Below are 16,146 nucleotides of genomic sequence, written 5' to 3' on the forward strand. Positions count from 1 at the left end.
ATTAAGTGCTCTTTTCCCCCTCCCAGCCAAGAGCACTTTGAGGGCAGAGACTTTGCCTGACCCACGTTGTGTGCCCTTCACTCTGTACGGGGGCTGGCCCGAACCACCAGTCAGTATCCAGTGAATCCTTACAGATCTCAATTTGCTCACCTGGCTATGCTCTTTCACTGCCAGGGGACTTTCAGAGAGGGTGGGGCCATCCTTGGCACTTCCCTGATCTCAGAGAAGGAAAGAACTTCTAGTAGACTCCTGGTACTGTTTTCTCTTGCTTGGTACATTTTTCTTTCTAGAACTGCTCCTTCCTAACCTCTGGGGCTGTCGACCACAAGGCCTCACTCTCTATACCACAGAGGTTGGCAAGAGACTCAACCAGGGCAATTGGAGTGGCCTAAGCCCACCCACTAGTGATAGGTTCATGGATGGGCAAGGATCCAGACAGGGCTGGTCAGAGCCCTTCTGGGGGATGGATATGGTTGTATTGGACACATTCTGGAGGACATGCTTCTTCGTTTGCTCTCAGGATGATGTAAACCTCAGGCTGCTGGTGGCCATCTATGAAAGGTATATATCAGAGTGGGTCTGCATCTTACCTCCACCACTTATTGGCTGGGTGACCTTGGGCAAATTGCTTAATCCTTTACATTTACTGTAGTCTCATCTGCATAATGGGAATGATAACAGTATCTACCTCATGTTGTGGGAATGACTGAGTAAATATAGGTAAAGTGCTTACAACAGTGCCTGGTACAAAGGGAGTGGTCAATATTTGTTGCTATTCCTATATCACCGTGTGGGGAGATCCCATTGGAGAGCTAATGAGAATAAGAGAAAGAGCTTTCATAGCATTGGTGTTTCTGGATCCAGCTGTGCCTGAAGCCTTCCATCTCTTGCACTTCCCAGTTCCACAAACCAATTAACTTCTTTTCTGGCAAAACAAGTTTGAGTTGACTCTCTGCAAGTTATAACCCAAAGGGTCCTTCCATTGGAGTGTAGCCGGAAAAACGGAGGAGACAAGAGTCCAAGGGGATCTCCTTTTAGTTAGCTGTTTGCATTTGGACAAGGGCTTCTTCTTAGGTTTCAGTTCCTCGTATGTCCAATGGGATGGATGTCAGCCCTGCTTCCCTCTTGTGGCTCCTGTCAGGATCCATTTGTATAATGTTTGTGCCTCAAAAATGACCAAGTACTAAAACACAAATCTCACCAAAGACTCTTTACCACATGTCACAGAAAACCCTAACTCTCAGCATGGCTTTCGCAGGGCCTTCCCCAGGCGGCCCCACCTGCTCTGTAACCTCCCCTTCACTTTTGCAGTCCTCCCCCACATGCTCATCCTCTGCTGTGGCTACACTGGGTTCTCCTCCATTTCCCCAAACTCACCTTTGTGTCTTTGCTCATTTTGTTTCCTCTAAATGCCACAATTTGGGGCGCATCTCCACCTACCAAAATTCATCCATCAAAGGTCCCTTCCAATGAAGCCTCCTCCATGAAGCCCTGATCTTTCCTTAAGACTGTGTCTATCTCACACAGAGTCGCCGGAAGTGCCCTCTGGTTCCTGTGAACTTGCAGCACTCCCTTTATGGAGGTTGTTGGTTTGTAGATTTCTTCAATTAGATTTTAACCTCCTGGAGGGAAGGGGCTGTCTTATTTGATTCCCCATTGCACCCTACATTCCCTAGAGATGTAGGGATTCGGAGACTCATAGCTCCGATCAACATGCGCCCACAGTAATGAGAGCAGGTGTATCACCTCCTGAGCAAAAGAAACAGAACTGCTGCTCTCCTGGTCCAGCTTCCATCCCCACTGGAGGTGGGTATATGGACTTAATAAGAAACCCTGCGCTGCTTACTTACAGAGACAATAAACAAACGTGTACCACGCGGGTGAAACAGGATCTGAAACAACGAAAAGCTGCAGACACCTGGAGAAACTCACCCAAACCAGCATTCGCTGGAATCACCCAGTCTCCTGGCTTCACCCCGGTCACACTGCTGCCCACTGCTATGACCTGTCCAACACCTTCATTCCCTCCAACAGCAGGCAGCTTGGGAAGGAGGCCATAATTGCCTAAGGGAGAAGAGCACAAAGCATCATCCAATGAAGCTTGGGCAGTGAAAGAGCATGGACTTTGGAGTCAGACAGACCTCAGCCTGCTCTGGCCTCTGCCTCTGACCAGCTGTGTAACTAACCAACCTCTCTGAGCCCGAGCTTCTTCATCTGTAAAGGGGGATAATACACCTCAGATTCATGGTTATTATGAAGATTAGATAAGATAATGTAGGAAATGAGCCCAGCATATCGCACACTTCACAGGGTTGGTCTGCTCCCCGCTGCAATCTTCCTAACTCAAAAAGCCTCACATTCCAGGGAGGGGAGGCCAGAGAGGGCTCACACAGTCTGTAGATGGCTCATCTGGAGAACAGCTGCTGCTAATCACAGGAATTTCACACCCACACCTGGGGAGGAATGAAAACGAGGTGGCGGCTAAGCAAAAAAGCCAATTAACATAAGCCACAGAAACCAAGGTTACCTTGGATCATATTAATGTCAGATGGATTGACAGGGGCCGCCAGCATCTTCACATGGACGTCTGATCTGCCCACAGCAGCCAGCTCCAGGTTCTTCAGTCTAAGCACAAAGCCAGAGAGAGATGTTCATGTCAGCCAGGCTAGCCAGGGAGTCTTTTGCTCAAATCATCTCCCCAAAGTAGGTCGGGCAGCAACATTTTTGAGCTGCCATTGTGTGCCCAGGAATTAGGGTTGTTAAGAAAGAGAGAGGAGCTATAAGGAATTAGTACAGGACACAGGGTAATGCTCATTAACTGCAAGTGGAAAGTCCCTAGTGACCTTTCCACTCCGCCACCCACTCTAGGGCAGAAAATAGCTAGAACTCCTGTGGGCATGGGTTAGTAGTGGTTAGAGATGTTAAGAATCACCTGGTATACTAATATTATGGATTCTCAGGCCCCAGGGCTGACCTACTGAATCAGAATCTCCAGATCAGGGGCACCCCAAGTGGTGAGGGAAATAGAGATGGCCCATGGAGCTGGGAAAGAACTCCCTGGGTGACTGTGGTTCACCCCCTGGAAGGACGTCCCTTCCTGATGAGGATCTGGTCTGTCAGAAAGGATGCTGGATGGAGAGCTGCGGGCCTCAGGTGTGAAACTCCATCACAGGATGGCTGTGTCACCGCAGGCAGGTTTCTTCCCTGCTCTAGGCCTTCATTTCTCCATTTGTAAAATGGGGGTGATGCCACCATCACCCCCACTTGCACTTGATCACTTCCAAGAGCTCTTCCCATTTCAAGCCTGTGTGGTAACTCCCTTTGCTCACGGTGCGTGCGCTGTAGACATCAGGGGACTAACGTCTTTATCCACTGGAATGTTGGTTAATGGGTAAAACCTGCCCAGTGGCAATGCCCATGTGCCACTTTTTTTTTTTTTTAATAAAAGGAGACCTTCCAACCAGAAAGGACTGATCAGTGTATTAGACCAATGGATCCTCATGACTTTTAATTATCAGAGATTCCTTTTCTGTCTCTCTCCACACCTCTAAGACTTCATGTTTGCAGTGCTTTTCTCTGCCCAAATGTACTTGTTAATAATTCTCCTTATTTTTACTTACCAAAGGCACATATAAAAGCCAACCAGAGGTTCTTAGCATTAGGCAACAGTGTCACTGCACTAAGCTGATGTAATTCCACCCACTTCCTGCTGAAATCTGATCTTTTAATTATACCTGAGGCTCCACTTGGGGTAAAAGTGTGATTTCTAAGAAATGGCTTGTACTAGTAGTAATAATTGTGGCAGGCATTTGTGAGGTGTTTATTATACACCAGGTCCTGTGCTAAGGGCTTTCAACACATAATCTAAGATGTAACACCCCTGTGATGAAAGTATGTATATTCCCATTCTATCAAGCAGGAAATGAAGGCTCCTGGAGATGATGAAACTTAACGCAGAGTAAGAGAATTGGTCAGGGCGGGGCTTATCCACTTTCAGAGTTGGCTCTCTTACTTACCTTGCTCTAAACCAGTACCTGAAATTAGCATGGGAATCCCTCTGACTGCCTACGAGGACCCCTGGGGACCCAACCTGGGAATCCCTGTACTGGATTATGACCAAAGTAAGGGAGGCCATGCTTTACCATGATTGAGAAACAGCCGCAAAAAATCAAAGTAAAAACACTCTCTACAGAAAATGGTTAACTAGGAAGGAGTTGATGACCAGGGCAGAGAGAATACAGAAAGGGCTTTTTTTTCCCTTTTAGGTTAAGTATTAAGGAATGTATGTATTTATACATAGCTGGAGGAGGGAGAGTCCTCGTAATAATAATAACTACTGTTTGAGTATGTACCAGTCAGGCATGCAGCTGAGTGCTTTCCGTGTGAGCTTTCATATTATTCTGATTTTACAGCCGAGGAACAAAGGCGCAATAAATAACTTGTTTCAGGCCACCAAAAGTCGTAAGTGGCTGATTCAGTTTGAACCTGGCAGTCTGACGCCAGAGAAGCCGGCTGGTGAAGGGCTGACCCCACACCACGCAGAGGGCTGCAAGAGAAAGCCTGGAGTAGTGGGCAGCCTTGACCCTTGCTGGGCCTGCCTGGGGAGCCGGGGGGCAGGGGGGGTGCTCCACAGACTCCCCACCAGCATAAGCAGGGAGGCGTCAGCCCAGACGGCACTGTTTCTCTGTGAACACATATGTAAGTCTGCACTCCAGAGAAAAATCCTGCCCAGAGCAAACGGATTGTGGACGAGCTGCCCCTTTATATTATCTGTACCGCTTCTCTCTCGCAGTTTGACAGATAATCAGAGTTCTTCTGTAAGCTGACAGAGTCCACATGCTCAAGCTACATAAAGACATTTTTTCCTGCACATTTTCTACACGCTCTTCCCTCAGCCCAGAATTCCTTTTCCACAGCTTCTCTGCAAAGTGAGAAATTGAACCCACCCTTTAGGACCTGGCTGAAATTTTACTCCCCCTAAAGCATCTTTTGACCCTCTTCTTGGCCCTGAAAAAAATCACTTGCTCCACCCTCAGTGCTCCCATTACACAGATGGGGTGACTATGCCATTTAAGACCATCTAGTTTATGAAGTCTTTTCATACACTTTCTTCAACTGATCACAAAGCATAAGTTCACATGCCTTTTCCAACCCCTGGGGCCGGATGTCCTCCAGAGTTCAGGCCCGTGTGTTATCTGCACCTCTCCCTGGGGGATGGGCAGCACTCCCATCAGACACATTGTTCCTGAAGCAAAAAGTAGGAATATTCACACTAAGTGGGTTGAACAGTGACCATATAAAAACTTCACTCCAGATTAGGTTTTGCCTCCAAATGAGTTATGAAAAAACAAAACTGCTAGTTTTCAGAGCTTTCTGGATTTTGGAGTGCAGATATGAATTCGGATTTGAATCCAGGTCTTTCAGACTCAGTTCAGGGTACTTTTTACTTATCACTGAGTTTTAAAGTCAGAATGTGTGTTGTCTCCCTACTAGGCTGTAAGCTCACGGAGGGCAGAGAACTTTTAGTCTTAACTCAGTGTTCAGCACAGCATCTGGGACCACAACAGTGCTGGAGAACGCTTCTTAAAGAAATTATCCCATTTTCCTCTTTAGTGAGAAAATGTGGTGCAAAAGTGACAGTCAGGGAGTCAGGGGAGGGGCTCACACGCCAGGGACTTAGCTACTGAGGCTGGTAATTGCTCTCCCTGGTCCTGGGCTGTTTAGGAAAATACCCCTGAACGATGGGTGCAAATGAAAACGGAGATTATCCTTAAGGGAGTTCAATCTAAGCAAAAACCCATGCCTCTTTTCCTCACAGGAGAGTGCAGATCAAATTTGCAGTACGTTTGTAATTCTTATTGTAATTCTTAAAAATCTAGATGACCGTGGTCAGGATAAGAATACAGGTAGATCTCAGTTCATAGATGAAGGGTAGAGCATGGATTTGGAGTGAAACAGGCAGTCCTGGGTGTGAATCCTACCTCAGTCATTGACCAGCTGGCTGAACCTCACAGTACTCATCTGTGGAATGGGAGAACACTAGAAGTCAGCTCATGGATTAGGTGAGTTAATGGACATAAAGCACTTGCTAGAGTACCTGATACACAGGAGATGCTGAAGAAATGGCAGCTGTTGTCAGAGGTGGGAATATCCAAGGAAACCTTTGAAACAGCTGGCTATACCTCTGAAAAAAATCAATGAATCACTCAAAGGAAGATGGCAACTTTTTGGAAAATTCAAGTAAATTTAATTAAACAAATATTTATCAACAGTCCTACTAAGTGCCAGGGACTGTGCCAAGGGCTTTAAAGATGAAAAAAATAGTATCTCCTGCCCAGGAGATTGATGGTGTGGGGACTCACATGTGGAAACACTGGGAGGGCGCTTGTAGTGCTAAAGCCGACTGAGTGTGTGACCAGCCGGAAGGAGAGCAAAGGGTTACCAAAGGGACTTCGGAAGGCGTGATATCTTAGCTGGAGCTTGAAGGATAAACAGGAGTTTATGGGGTGGACTGAGAGAAAGGAAGGATTTCCTGCCAGAGGGAATGGTAAAGAATCCGACCTGATGGTAGGCCAGGCACAGGTGCAGTCTAGATTGGAGTTGTGGGAATGGAGAGAAGGATCTGATAACCTGGAATCTCTTAAATAAAAAGTGGCATTGATATCACTTGGTGACTGACTCCATGCGGGTGGCTGGGGAGTCTTTGATGGCTGGAGGGCCATCATCATGGCTGATAGCCCAAGTTGCAGGCTTGGGCAACTGGATGTTGAGATAGGAGGAAGGAAGAGCGGCTTGGAGTGGGGGAGGAAGGTGTTACATCTGAAGCCCGAAGCAGGTGGCCTGCAGTACGGAATGGAGCAGAGGGTGCTCTGCGCTGGACACACAGAGCTGAGTCAGCTGCGCGTAGGTGGAGTCTAGGATGGTAGATAAACTTATTCTGGGTGATCCGGCTGGACAATTAAATGATAACTACCGTTAACAGCTTACCAAGCTCCAGACACTGTGCTTAGCGTTCATATGCAAGACGCTGTTGAGTCCTCAAAATGTCTGGAGGGTGCTATCACCCCAATTTTCAGATGGGAACTGAAGCTCAGAGAAGTTATGTAATGTGCCCAAGGTTAAACTGTTAGTAAGTGGCAAGACTTGATCTTAAGCTTGACTCCAAAGCTCAGACTGTCGAACACTAAGCCGGCATCCCCTACACTGTGTGTGTGGAACCTCTGTCCTGGGAGATATTAATAGGTATTCCCTGGGGTCCAATACTTTTGGGAAACGCTGCCTACTAAACTCCCTTTATAAGATTCAAACTGCACATTAGAGTGATAAAGGCTCTGAGAAGTCCTCCAGTAAAGAAACCCACGTGGCTTCGTGTAATCCAGAGTTTCCAGAGTTAACTCAGCTGAGGACACTACCCTCACAGCACACCGAGTACCCCGAACAGCAGTTTGAAAAGTGCTGCACTGGGCTGCAACCTGCTCCCAGTTCTCTTCTTTGTCTTCTGGGAGCCTAGCTGCTCTGCACCAGTTGACATTCACAGAAGTGGGAGGGAAGGGGAGTGGGGCAGGAGACGGAAATTTGAAGCTGCAGACAGAGGTGGGTGAGGGCAGGGACAGGCCTGACACAGGCTGCTTGCCCAGCGGGAGGTGTGTTGGTCCAGCTGCGTCTCACCAGGGAGACCAGCCCCAGCCTGCCCCACGGAATGCCATCAATACCACACACTACTGTTCCTGCAGACAGTTCTAACTGCGTCGTCAAGGATACCATTCTGCCGAGACAGGAAGGAAAACCGGGCCGAGTCTGAATTCCAGGAGTTGGACCTCGGGTGTAATGATAGCAATTTCTTCTTTGTTTTTTTTTTTGCTTTAAACTCACCAAAGGAACTGGTGGCTGTGTTATGGAGTGCAAAGGAGGCACCCAAACACAGCCTGGCTGGATCTCAAGTCACTTTCCCAAGACTGTTCAGTCCCTTCCCCTGTGAGGAGTGGCGCCACGCGACTCGGAGGGATGCCTCTGCCTTCATTCGACAGATCCCACACTGGATAAGGTCACAATGGCTCCTTTGAGGCAAAGGCTGTACACCTGTGATGCCATATGAACGACAAGGGAGACAAAAGCAGGCAGAAGAAAGAGCCTTTTGAGAGGGGGGAAAAAGAGGCCAGTACTCTGGGGCCTGGCTCAGTTATACTGGCTGTGTAAGGCGGGCATCAGCCAGCTCTGCTAAGATATCTTTCCTGCCTTCCGCATTTAATTAGCAACCATTTGTACTTATCTTGCATCTTCCACTCAATCACCTCAAAGTGGTCACTTGTCATTTTGCGCAGGAAGAGTTGTCATGGGCCACAGAGACTTTCTCCTCTGCTCATTACAGAGAGCCAAGAATGTGCGTTCCAACACAGGGCACTGGGGGAAGGTAACTGATGTCTTACGTGGCTCTCCCAGGTCTGTCTGCAGTCCCCATGGTCACAAACAAGCCGCCTTCTGTGATTTAGTGAAGTGCTGGGCGTGCTAGGTACACTGTTCTGGCATTTGATTAATCATTAATAAGCAGGGCACAACTGGGCAACTGTGGAGGAATGAAGTTCTCCAGCTCGCCCCCCAGCAGGGGATGCTGGTGGCCACAGCTGGTGGGGTTCTCATGGAGTCCTGGGCTCTTTGCCTTTCCTGGGCAAAGCTCACGGGTTCTGTGTTTCTTCGTGGTGTGCGGACACTCCCGCTTGCCTCCCTGCGCCTCTTCCGGGTTCTCTGCCTCCAAGTCATCTTGCCTTCCCACCATTCAGGACTTTTTGTTCTGTAGCACAATCGCTTTGAATGCAAGGGAATCAGAGACAGACGGCAACTTCTGGAAGTTTCTACCCAGGGTTGGCAAAGAAACCCTCTCCCTACCCTCTCAATCTCCTACTTTCCTCAACTAAGATTACCAGAAAGGTTGCAAGCCCCATAATATTCTACATCTCCTAACATCAGGAAACTTGCTTGAAGGGAGCTGCAGAGAGTGTTGCTTAGTCTGCTGAGGCCTAACCCTCCTTGCTGCCTCAGAGAGCAAGACTGGGCCACAGCAGGGGGCAGAGGCCCTGCCTGCAGCTGCTTTTCTCTTTGACGGGTAGGATGACGACCATGCAGCCCCTGCCTGGTGGGCCTCTGATCGTGTAACTAACCAATGGCAAAGGGGGCCCTTGGTGAAATCTTGTGCCCAGGACCCCTTACTTCAAGTCACATCGTTGCTCCCTGGAGCAAACACTGGCGAGCAGGCAGTCCGACGCCTGCTTCAGCTTCACAGACTTGTCGGAGCTAGACAATTGTTGGATCAGAGGACTCAAGCCTCAGAACCATTTCCACGGCTGCAGGGTAATGTTGAGAAGGATGCTGAGGCCTCATCTTGTCTTGGCAGGAAAAAGTGTTGTTTGGGGAGAATGAGGCAGAGAGGTGTGTAGGTTTTGAGGTACACAGAAAAGGGAGCTGTGAAGATTTGTCACTGGCACAGAAGACAGGGCGGGGGGATGGCACGCATTCCCATGTTTACCGCCGCTGACCTTGGTCAACCCCTTTCTTTTATCAAAAAATAAATGAAAAGAATGGAATAGCACAGGAAACTATATTCAGTATCCTGTAATAAACTATAATGAAAAAGAATATGAAAAAGAATATGTATATATAACTGAATCACTTTGCTGTACACCAGAAACTAACACAACATTGTAAATCAACTATACTTCAATAAAAAACACCCCCCCTAAAACAAAACAAAACAACAACAACAAAAAAAACTGAAAAGAATGGAGACTGCAGTGATGTCCTCATTCTAACAATGAGTGGCGTGGGTGGGACTAGAAGCCAGGCCGGTGCTCTTGCAGGTGGTCCCCAATGACACCCCTTGAGCCACACATTAGCCTCATGTTATCTTTGCTTTTCCTTCTCTAAAATGAAGACCCTTCCCACGCCATCCAGGGTGGGAAAGACCTGGAATCACGCCAGCGTGCTTGCAGGAGCTGCTGGGAGAGGGCCGGATGGTAAGAACTTCCTCCCAGACACTCTGCACGTTGGGAAACCCCCGTCTACCGTGCAATCCCTCAGAGGTGTGCCGTCAAGTTTCACCCTCAGAGGCAAGAATGAGGAAAAGAGGGTAGAAGGGCTGGGCCCCAAACCCGGCCACGTCATGTGAAGTCCAGAGGGAAGGTAATGTAACGGTGTCACAGGATGTGAAATCCAGCTTGAGTCTGAATCCTGTGACCTCAGGCTCGTCCCTCCTGAGCCTGTTTCCACAGATTCCTCCCTCAAAGATCACATATGAGGGTGCCCAACAAATATTCCTTAGTCAGACACACCACATTTTCTCTTCCCTCTGGGCTTCTGCCCATGCAGGTTCTTCTACTTTCCCTCCTTGTATATGGCTCACCTGATCTTCTGGGGGACTCAACTTAGACCTCATGTCTTCAGAGAAAGCATTCTGACCACCCCGAGGGGGTAGGGTCGGGTGCTCGTCTTCTGGGTGTCCACAGACTCTAAACATAGATATCATAGCATTTACCCCCTGGACCATCTCCTGGACTACAGTGTGAGCTCCTTGAGGGCAAAGGCCACAGATTATCAATCTCTGCACCTTCAGTACCTAGCGCTTAGTAGGCCCTCAAAGAATAAATGCTGGCTTACATGGTAGGTGCACAATGAGTTCTGTCCTCTCCTCTTTCATTCATGACCACAGAAAATAGCTCCAGGAGACAAACAAGCAAACAAATCCCAGTTCTTAGGGTGCCAAACCAGAATGCTAAATTTTTTTTTCAAAGTACTGTAACTCTGGTTTAAAAACCAAGTCACTTGCACAGAGTTTTGGTTTTAAACACTGACATCAACTGTAAAAAGAAGAAATCCCCTGAGAGTAAACAGTGCCCTACAGTGAGAACTCACCACCTATACAGTCTGGGTCCCCACCACCTGCTCCCCCAAATTCCATCTGGCTAAGACAGAATGGGTGTTGGGCCAAAGGTTTCACAGCTTCATTTCATTCTGTGCTAGCAGCAGGCAGGTGAGAAAGACATGATGACTAGGATGCTGTTTTATGAAAGCGTCAGGATCCTGAAAAGGGGACAAGACAGAGGACAGCATTCCTACCATCTTCCCTGGGGGTGGGGAGGGGGCTGCGCTTCCTATGAAGAGCAGAGACTTGGGGTCACCTGAATGACCTAGAATTCCACCTTCTCTTCTGACCTACCTTCTTCCCAGTTTTATACTCCATCTCATGCTCAAAAAACATTTGAGATGACTGTCATTGTTTCTTCAGGCCTATGTCTATATCATGGACCTTTAGTAAAGAAGGGACATCCTAGTTGTATGATCTTGGGCGAGTGACTTTCAAGTGTCTTGAGCCTCAGCTCTCTTATCTGTAAAATAGTGATAGCAATGAGCAAACTGGGTTACTGTGATTTTTATTTATTTATTTTTTAAATTTAATTTTAAAAAATAAATTTATTTATTCTATTTATTTATTTTTGGCTGCGTTGGGTCTTCGTTGCTGCGCGCGGGCTTCCTCTACTTGCAGTGAGCGGGGGCTACTCTTCGTTGTGGTGCGTGGGCTTCTCTTGTTGCGGAGCACAGGCTCTAGGTGCACGGGCTTCAGTAGTTGTGGCTCACGGGCTCAGTAGTTGTGGCTCACGGGCTCAGTAGTTGTGGCGCACGGGCTTAGTTGCTCTGTGGCATGTGGGATCTTCCCAGATCAGGGCTTGAACCCATATCCTCTGCATTGGCAGGTGGATTCTTAACCACTGCGCCACCAGGGAAGTCCCTACTGTGATTTTTAAAATCCATAATATACGTGGAGAACTTAGCCCAATGCCTGCTGCATGGTAGGTACACAATAAATGAGAGCTGTTTTTACCACAAGATCCAGAGAACATTAAGTTCTAAAATGGGACTTCCAGGAACAAAAGGAAAGAGGACATTGGAGTTTCTGGGAATTATGTGATAGAGAATCCAGAACTCTGCATGAGGGTGATGGTCATGGGGACCTCTGAAATTTCTGGAATGTTTGTAATTCTCCCATCTTTGTAATTTTCTCCTGCAGTCTTGCTTCATTTAGGTCAGCAGTTCAATTCTTTACATGAAAAAGGCCCAAGTGCTTATTTAGGGGATTCAGTTTGGGCATAAAAGAAAGAAACTCTAAGAGACCAAAGGAAAAGGCCTTAGTAGAGAACAGCTGGAATGTTTGGGGCCAAGAGGAATGAAGAGAGGGACATTCAGAATGTTGACACAAGAACAGGAGGCCCCTGGAGGCCTCATTCTGAGGAGTTCTGCAACCTCTCAGATCTGAGCAGACTCTTCCTCCTTCCCTCCCTGCTGTTCCCAGAGCTCCGCCCACAGTGCAAGTATCGCAAACCACAGCAGGTCGGGGAATACTCTGCCCGGACTCTGCTCAGACACCACGACCCCACCTGGTGTAACCTGACACATCCAGTCACCAGGATGTTTAAAGGACACCTGATTCTTTCTGTGACAGCGTGGTTACCCTAAACCACCTAAGACATGACTACAAAGAAGAGAATCCCAGCCTCTGGCCTCAGTCCATACACGAACAAGTCAGGTCACCTGAATCTGGGTCAGGAGGGAAAGCTGCCCTTCAGGGGCAGAGAGAATTACTGCGTGCCTGACAATCCGTATCCACAGGGCAATGGTTTTCAACCCTGGCCTAGGCATCAGAGTCACTTGGAGAGCTTTAAAAACTCAGATGTTTAGGGCTGTTCTAGACCCACTAAGTACCTAGGGAGTGGCACCTGGGAATACATAGTTTCCATAAGTGCCACAGGTGACTGAGATGTGAGGCCAAGCTTGAATACAATGCTTCGTGGAAGTATCACGTCTTGAACTTCCTGGAAATTATCAGGGTTCCACACAAGGAGACAAGTTGTCTTTTTTTCCTAAGTGGCATCTGCAACCAGACCGGTCTGTTCTAGCTTCCCTGACTCTCCAAGGGGAGGGAATCAATCAGGAGGCAGCTGCACTCAGCTGCCTAACCTTCCCATGCCTTTTCTCAGGGTCCCTGCACATTGGAGATGCCTTCCTCATCACCACAGAACTCAATAAAAGGTGCACTTATTACAGAAATTAGATTCAGATTCAACTAATGTTTTTGCAGCTCCTATTTTGTGGCAGGTCCTGCACCAGACGCATAAACTGCAAGCCTGTGAGAGAGGCACTACATCGTTCCTGTTTGGGGTGCACTCCTGGAAAAAGAGTGTTCATCAGAGCTTTACCAACTCATTACAGCAATCCTCAGGGAGATGTCTTCCCAACATGGTGATTTATTACCTATGATCAACATACAAATTGGGGTTTATTGACTGACGTGTCTTCTCAACATTCTTTTCAATTGCTCTAATGGTGGATGTGGCTAGGCTGAGTGCATGACCATGAAATTATCTGAGGCTTAACCCCTTCGGCTGTCAAAACATCTTGCTTGTATTTTTTTTTTTTTAAGTAAAAATATGGAATACTTCACAAATTTGCACATCATCCTTGCACAGGGACCATGCCAATCTCTGTATCGTTCCAATTTTAGTATACGTGCTGCTGAAGCCAGCACTCTAGCCTGTATTTTTTTTAAAAATAAATTTATTTATTTATTTATTTTTGGCTGTGTTGGGTCTTCTTTGCTGTGTGCGGGCTCCTCATTGTGGTGGCTTCTCTTGTTGCAGAGCACGGGCTTCAGTAGTTGTGGCACGTGGGCTCCGTAGTTGTGGTGCACGGGCTCTAGAGTGCAGGCTCAGTAGTTGTGGCACACGGGCTTAGTTGCTCCGCGGCATGTGGGATCTGCCCGGACCAGGGCTCAAACCCGTGTCCCCTGAATTTGCAGGCGGATTCTTAACCACTGCGCCACCAGGGAAGCCCTCTAGCCTGTATTTTAATCATGAAAATAATTCCTTGTCGGCCTGACCTTTGGAAAACAATCAAACCATTTGCTGGGAATCAAAGAGCTGGAAATAAGGGATTGCAGGAGAGTATGCAGGTGTTTTTTGGTGACGAGCATTCCTTTTATTGCAGCTGATTAGCACTATGAGCTATGACTACATTGTCTCCATTTTTAAATGTGATGAAACCGAGGCTTAGAGAATCTCAGTAACTTGCCAAACACACACAGCTAGGACAGGAAGGCAAGGATTTGACCCCAGGTCTTCTGATTCCAGACCCATGCTTTTGCCCTAGCGCCACTAGTGACCCTACTAGCTTTTGAATGACTATAATCACTTATGTGCAGATTTATAATCGTTGAAAATTCACATACTGTTTTTATGAGCCACATGTGAAAATCATGGGTTAAGATCCAACAGAATTTTAGGACATAATCATAAAAGTAACAAGGGCCGAGTGACTTGTCCAAGATCAAACAGCTACTAAGAGGCTGAGCCTGTATTTGACTTTAGGTCTGTATGGCTCCAAAACAGGATCTCTTTTTAACTAAAGGCACATACACAGCGCAGTGGAGAGGAAATCACACGGGACAGGACTCAGAAGCCACGGATCCCTGTCTCTGTTCCAATCTTCATTAGCTGTATCACTTTGGACAAGTCCCCTGCCTTCTGTAAAATGGAAACAATGATCTCTGACCTACTTTCTGAGATGTGAAGATCCAAATGGACGAAAAAGTATTCTGAAAATTCCTTCCATAATATAATAGAGCGTAGGAACTCACGTAGGCCAGTCAGACAGACCTGGGTTCAAAAATTCCGACTCTGCCACTTACTGGCTTGTGTGACCTTGGACAAGTGATTTTACTTCCCATGCTTCCATTTTCTCATCTGCAAAACGGGGCTAAATCAAGTACCTCATCCAAAAGGTTGTTGTGACGATTAAATGAGAGCATCCATTTACACAGGGATTGCCCGACACACAGTACAGGATCAATGAACGTCAGCCATTACTACAATTATAACTGTGCCTCTCGGGTTTTCAACTTCCAAGCACCGACTTTCTGAGCTACCACACACGCCCTGGCTACAGTTTCGGTCCTATTATTCGCTGCCTTCCTCCTCGGGACTTGTCCCTCCCTTTCCAGTCCCCATTTTCCACAGCCCATCTTAAAACCCTCCAGGAACCCGAGCTCCCTTGCCCCATTTCGGCGCGGTGTCTTACTCGACGACCTTGGCTGGGTCCCCGTGGTGCTCATAGACCAGCGCCCGGACCCGGGAGGGCTCGGCAGATGCGGAGAAGGCGGCGGCAGCAGGCCGGCGGCGGCGGGACGCGGGGAACAGCCGCCGCCGTAGCTGAGCCGGGATTCGCGCCCCGAGCGCCCCGCAGACCCACATGCTCCCTCCGGTTAACTCAGAGCCGGACGCTGAGAGATACGTCATCTTCCAGCGACCTCGCGCCTGCGCCCCGCCCCGTCGCGTGACCACGCCCTTTGCTTCTTTTAGAAGGCCGTCCTCTTCCTCCGCGGTCCGCGCGGTGGCGCTTGTTGAGACGGACTGAGGAGTGAGGCCTGGTCGGTGGAGGGACTTAAGGGAGTCTCGGAGATTCTGAGCCTGCCAGAGTTGAACTCCTAACTAGGAGCATCTGAGACTGGCATAAGGCTGTGTCTATGGTCTGCGATTTGGTGTTTGACTTGGGGAGGGGAAGACATTTCACCTTCTCTGGCCTCAGTTTCTCCTCCTCTCCACCATTTGAGTGTTCACTCTGCCAGGCCCTTTAAGGCATTATCTCATTTAATCCCCGCTGTCTTCTGCTAGCATAGGGTGGCAAAGCTTACTTCCCTACACCAAGTAGAGTAGATGTAAGCTGATGTAGAGGCAAGAGTACTGGGTTTGGTGTTTGAAGATTTAGGTTCACATCCTAGACCCTCCACTTCTTAGCTTGGCCATCTTGGGCAAGTGACTGAAACTGTGAGTCAGCTTTCTCATCGGAGCTAATATACTTCCTTCAAGATTGTTGTAAGGATTGGATAGAACAACAGAATAATGTTGTCGTGGACCGGATAGCACATTGTAAAATGCCAAGTGTGCTCAGATTACAATGGAGGAATCATAAGAAGGAGAGCCCCCTCTCAGAATGCTCAGGGTGCAGTAGCATTGAATGGGACAATGGGTAACAAGGTGTAGCCCAGGAAAGATGCCAGATCATATTATTAGTGGAAGGAAGACATGAGCGTAACTAACACCCTAGTTT

At 48.0% G+C, this 16,146-nt stretch overlaps 1 protein-coding gene and 1 non-coding gene across 4 annotated transcripts in view; both read right to left on the minus strand.

Annotated features, from left to right (window-relative positions):
- The window catches only part of MECR (mitochondrial trans-2-enoyl-CoA reductase), a 31,497-nt gene extending 16,162 nt beyond the window's left edge, over positions 1 to 15,335 (minus strand). Inside the window, exons 1-3 of one of the 3 annotated variants that reach the window (XM_068539326.1) lie at positions 15,118 to 15,335; positions 2,528 to 2,625; positions 1,933 to 2,064 (exon numbers count right to left, since the gene is read on the minus strand). In XM_068539326.1, the coding sequence (XP_068395427.1) occupies positions 1,933 to 2,064; positions 2,528 to 2,625; positions 15,118 to 15,335 (448 nt within the window). Of the gene's footprint in view, positions 1 to 1,932; positions 2,065 to 2,527; positions 2,626 to 6,097; positions 6,166 to 15,117 lie in introns of those variants that run through there. The other 2 variants (XM_068539327.1, XM_068539328.1) reach the window with 2 other exon arrangements.
- On the minus strand, positions 13,467 to 13,570 carry LOC137763130 (U6 spliceosomal RNA). The gene has a single exon (XR_011073698.1). It is a non-coding gene; the product is annotated as a U6 spliceosomal RNA (small nuclear RNA).
- Positions 15,336 to 16,146: the final 811 nt, after the last annotated feature.

The sequence above is a fragment of the Eschrichtius robustus genome, chromosome 3 (assembly GCF_028021215.1).
Source record: "Eschrichtius robustus isolate mEscRob2 chromosome 3, mEscRob2.pri, whole genome shotgun sequence".
In the NCBI taxonomy this organism is placed as follows: domain Eukaryota; kingdom Metazoa; phylum Chordata; class Mammalia; order Artiodactyla; family Eschrichtiidae; genus Eschrichtius; species Eschrichtius robustus.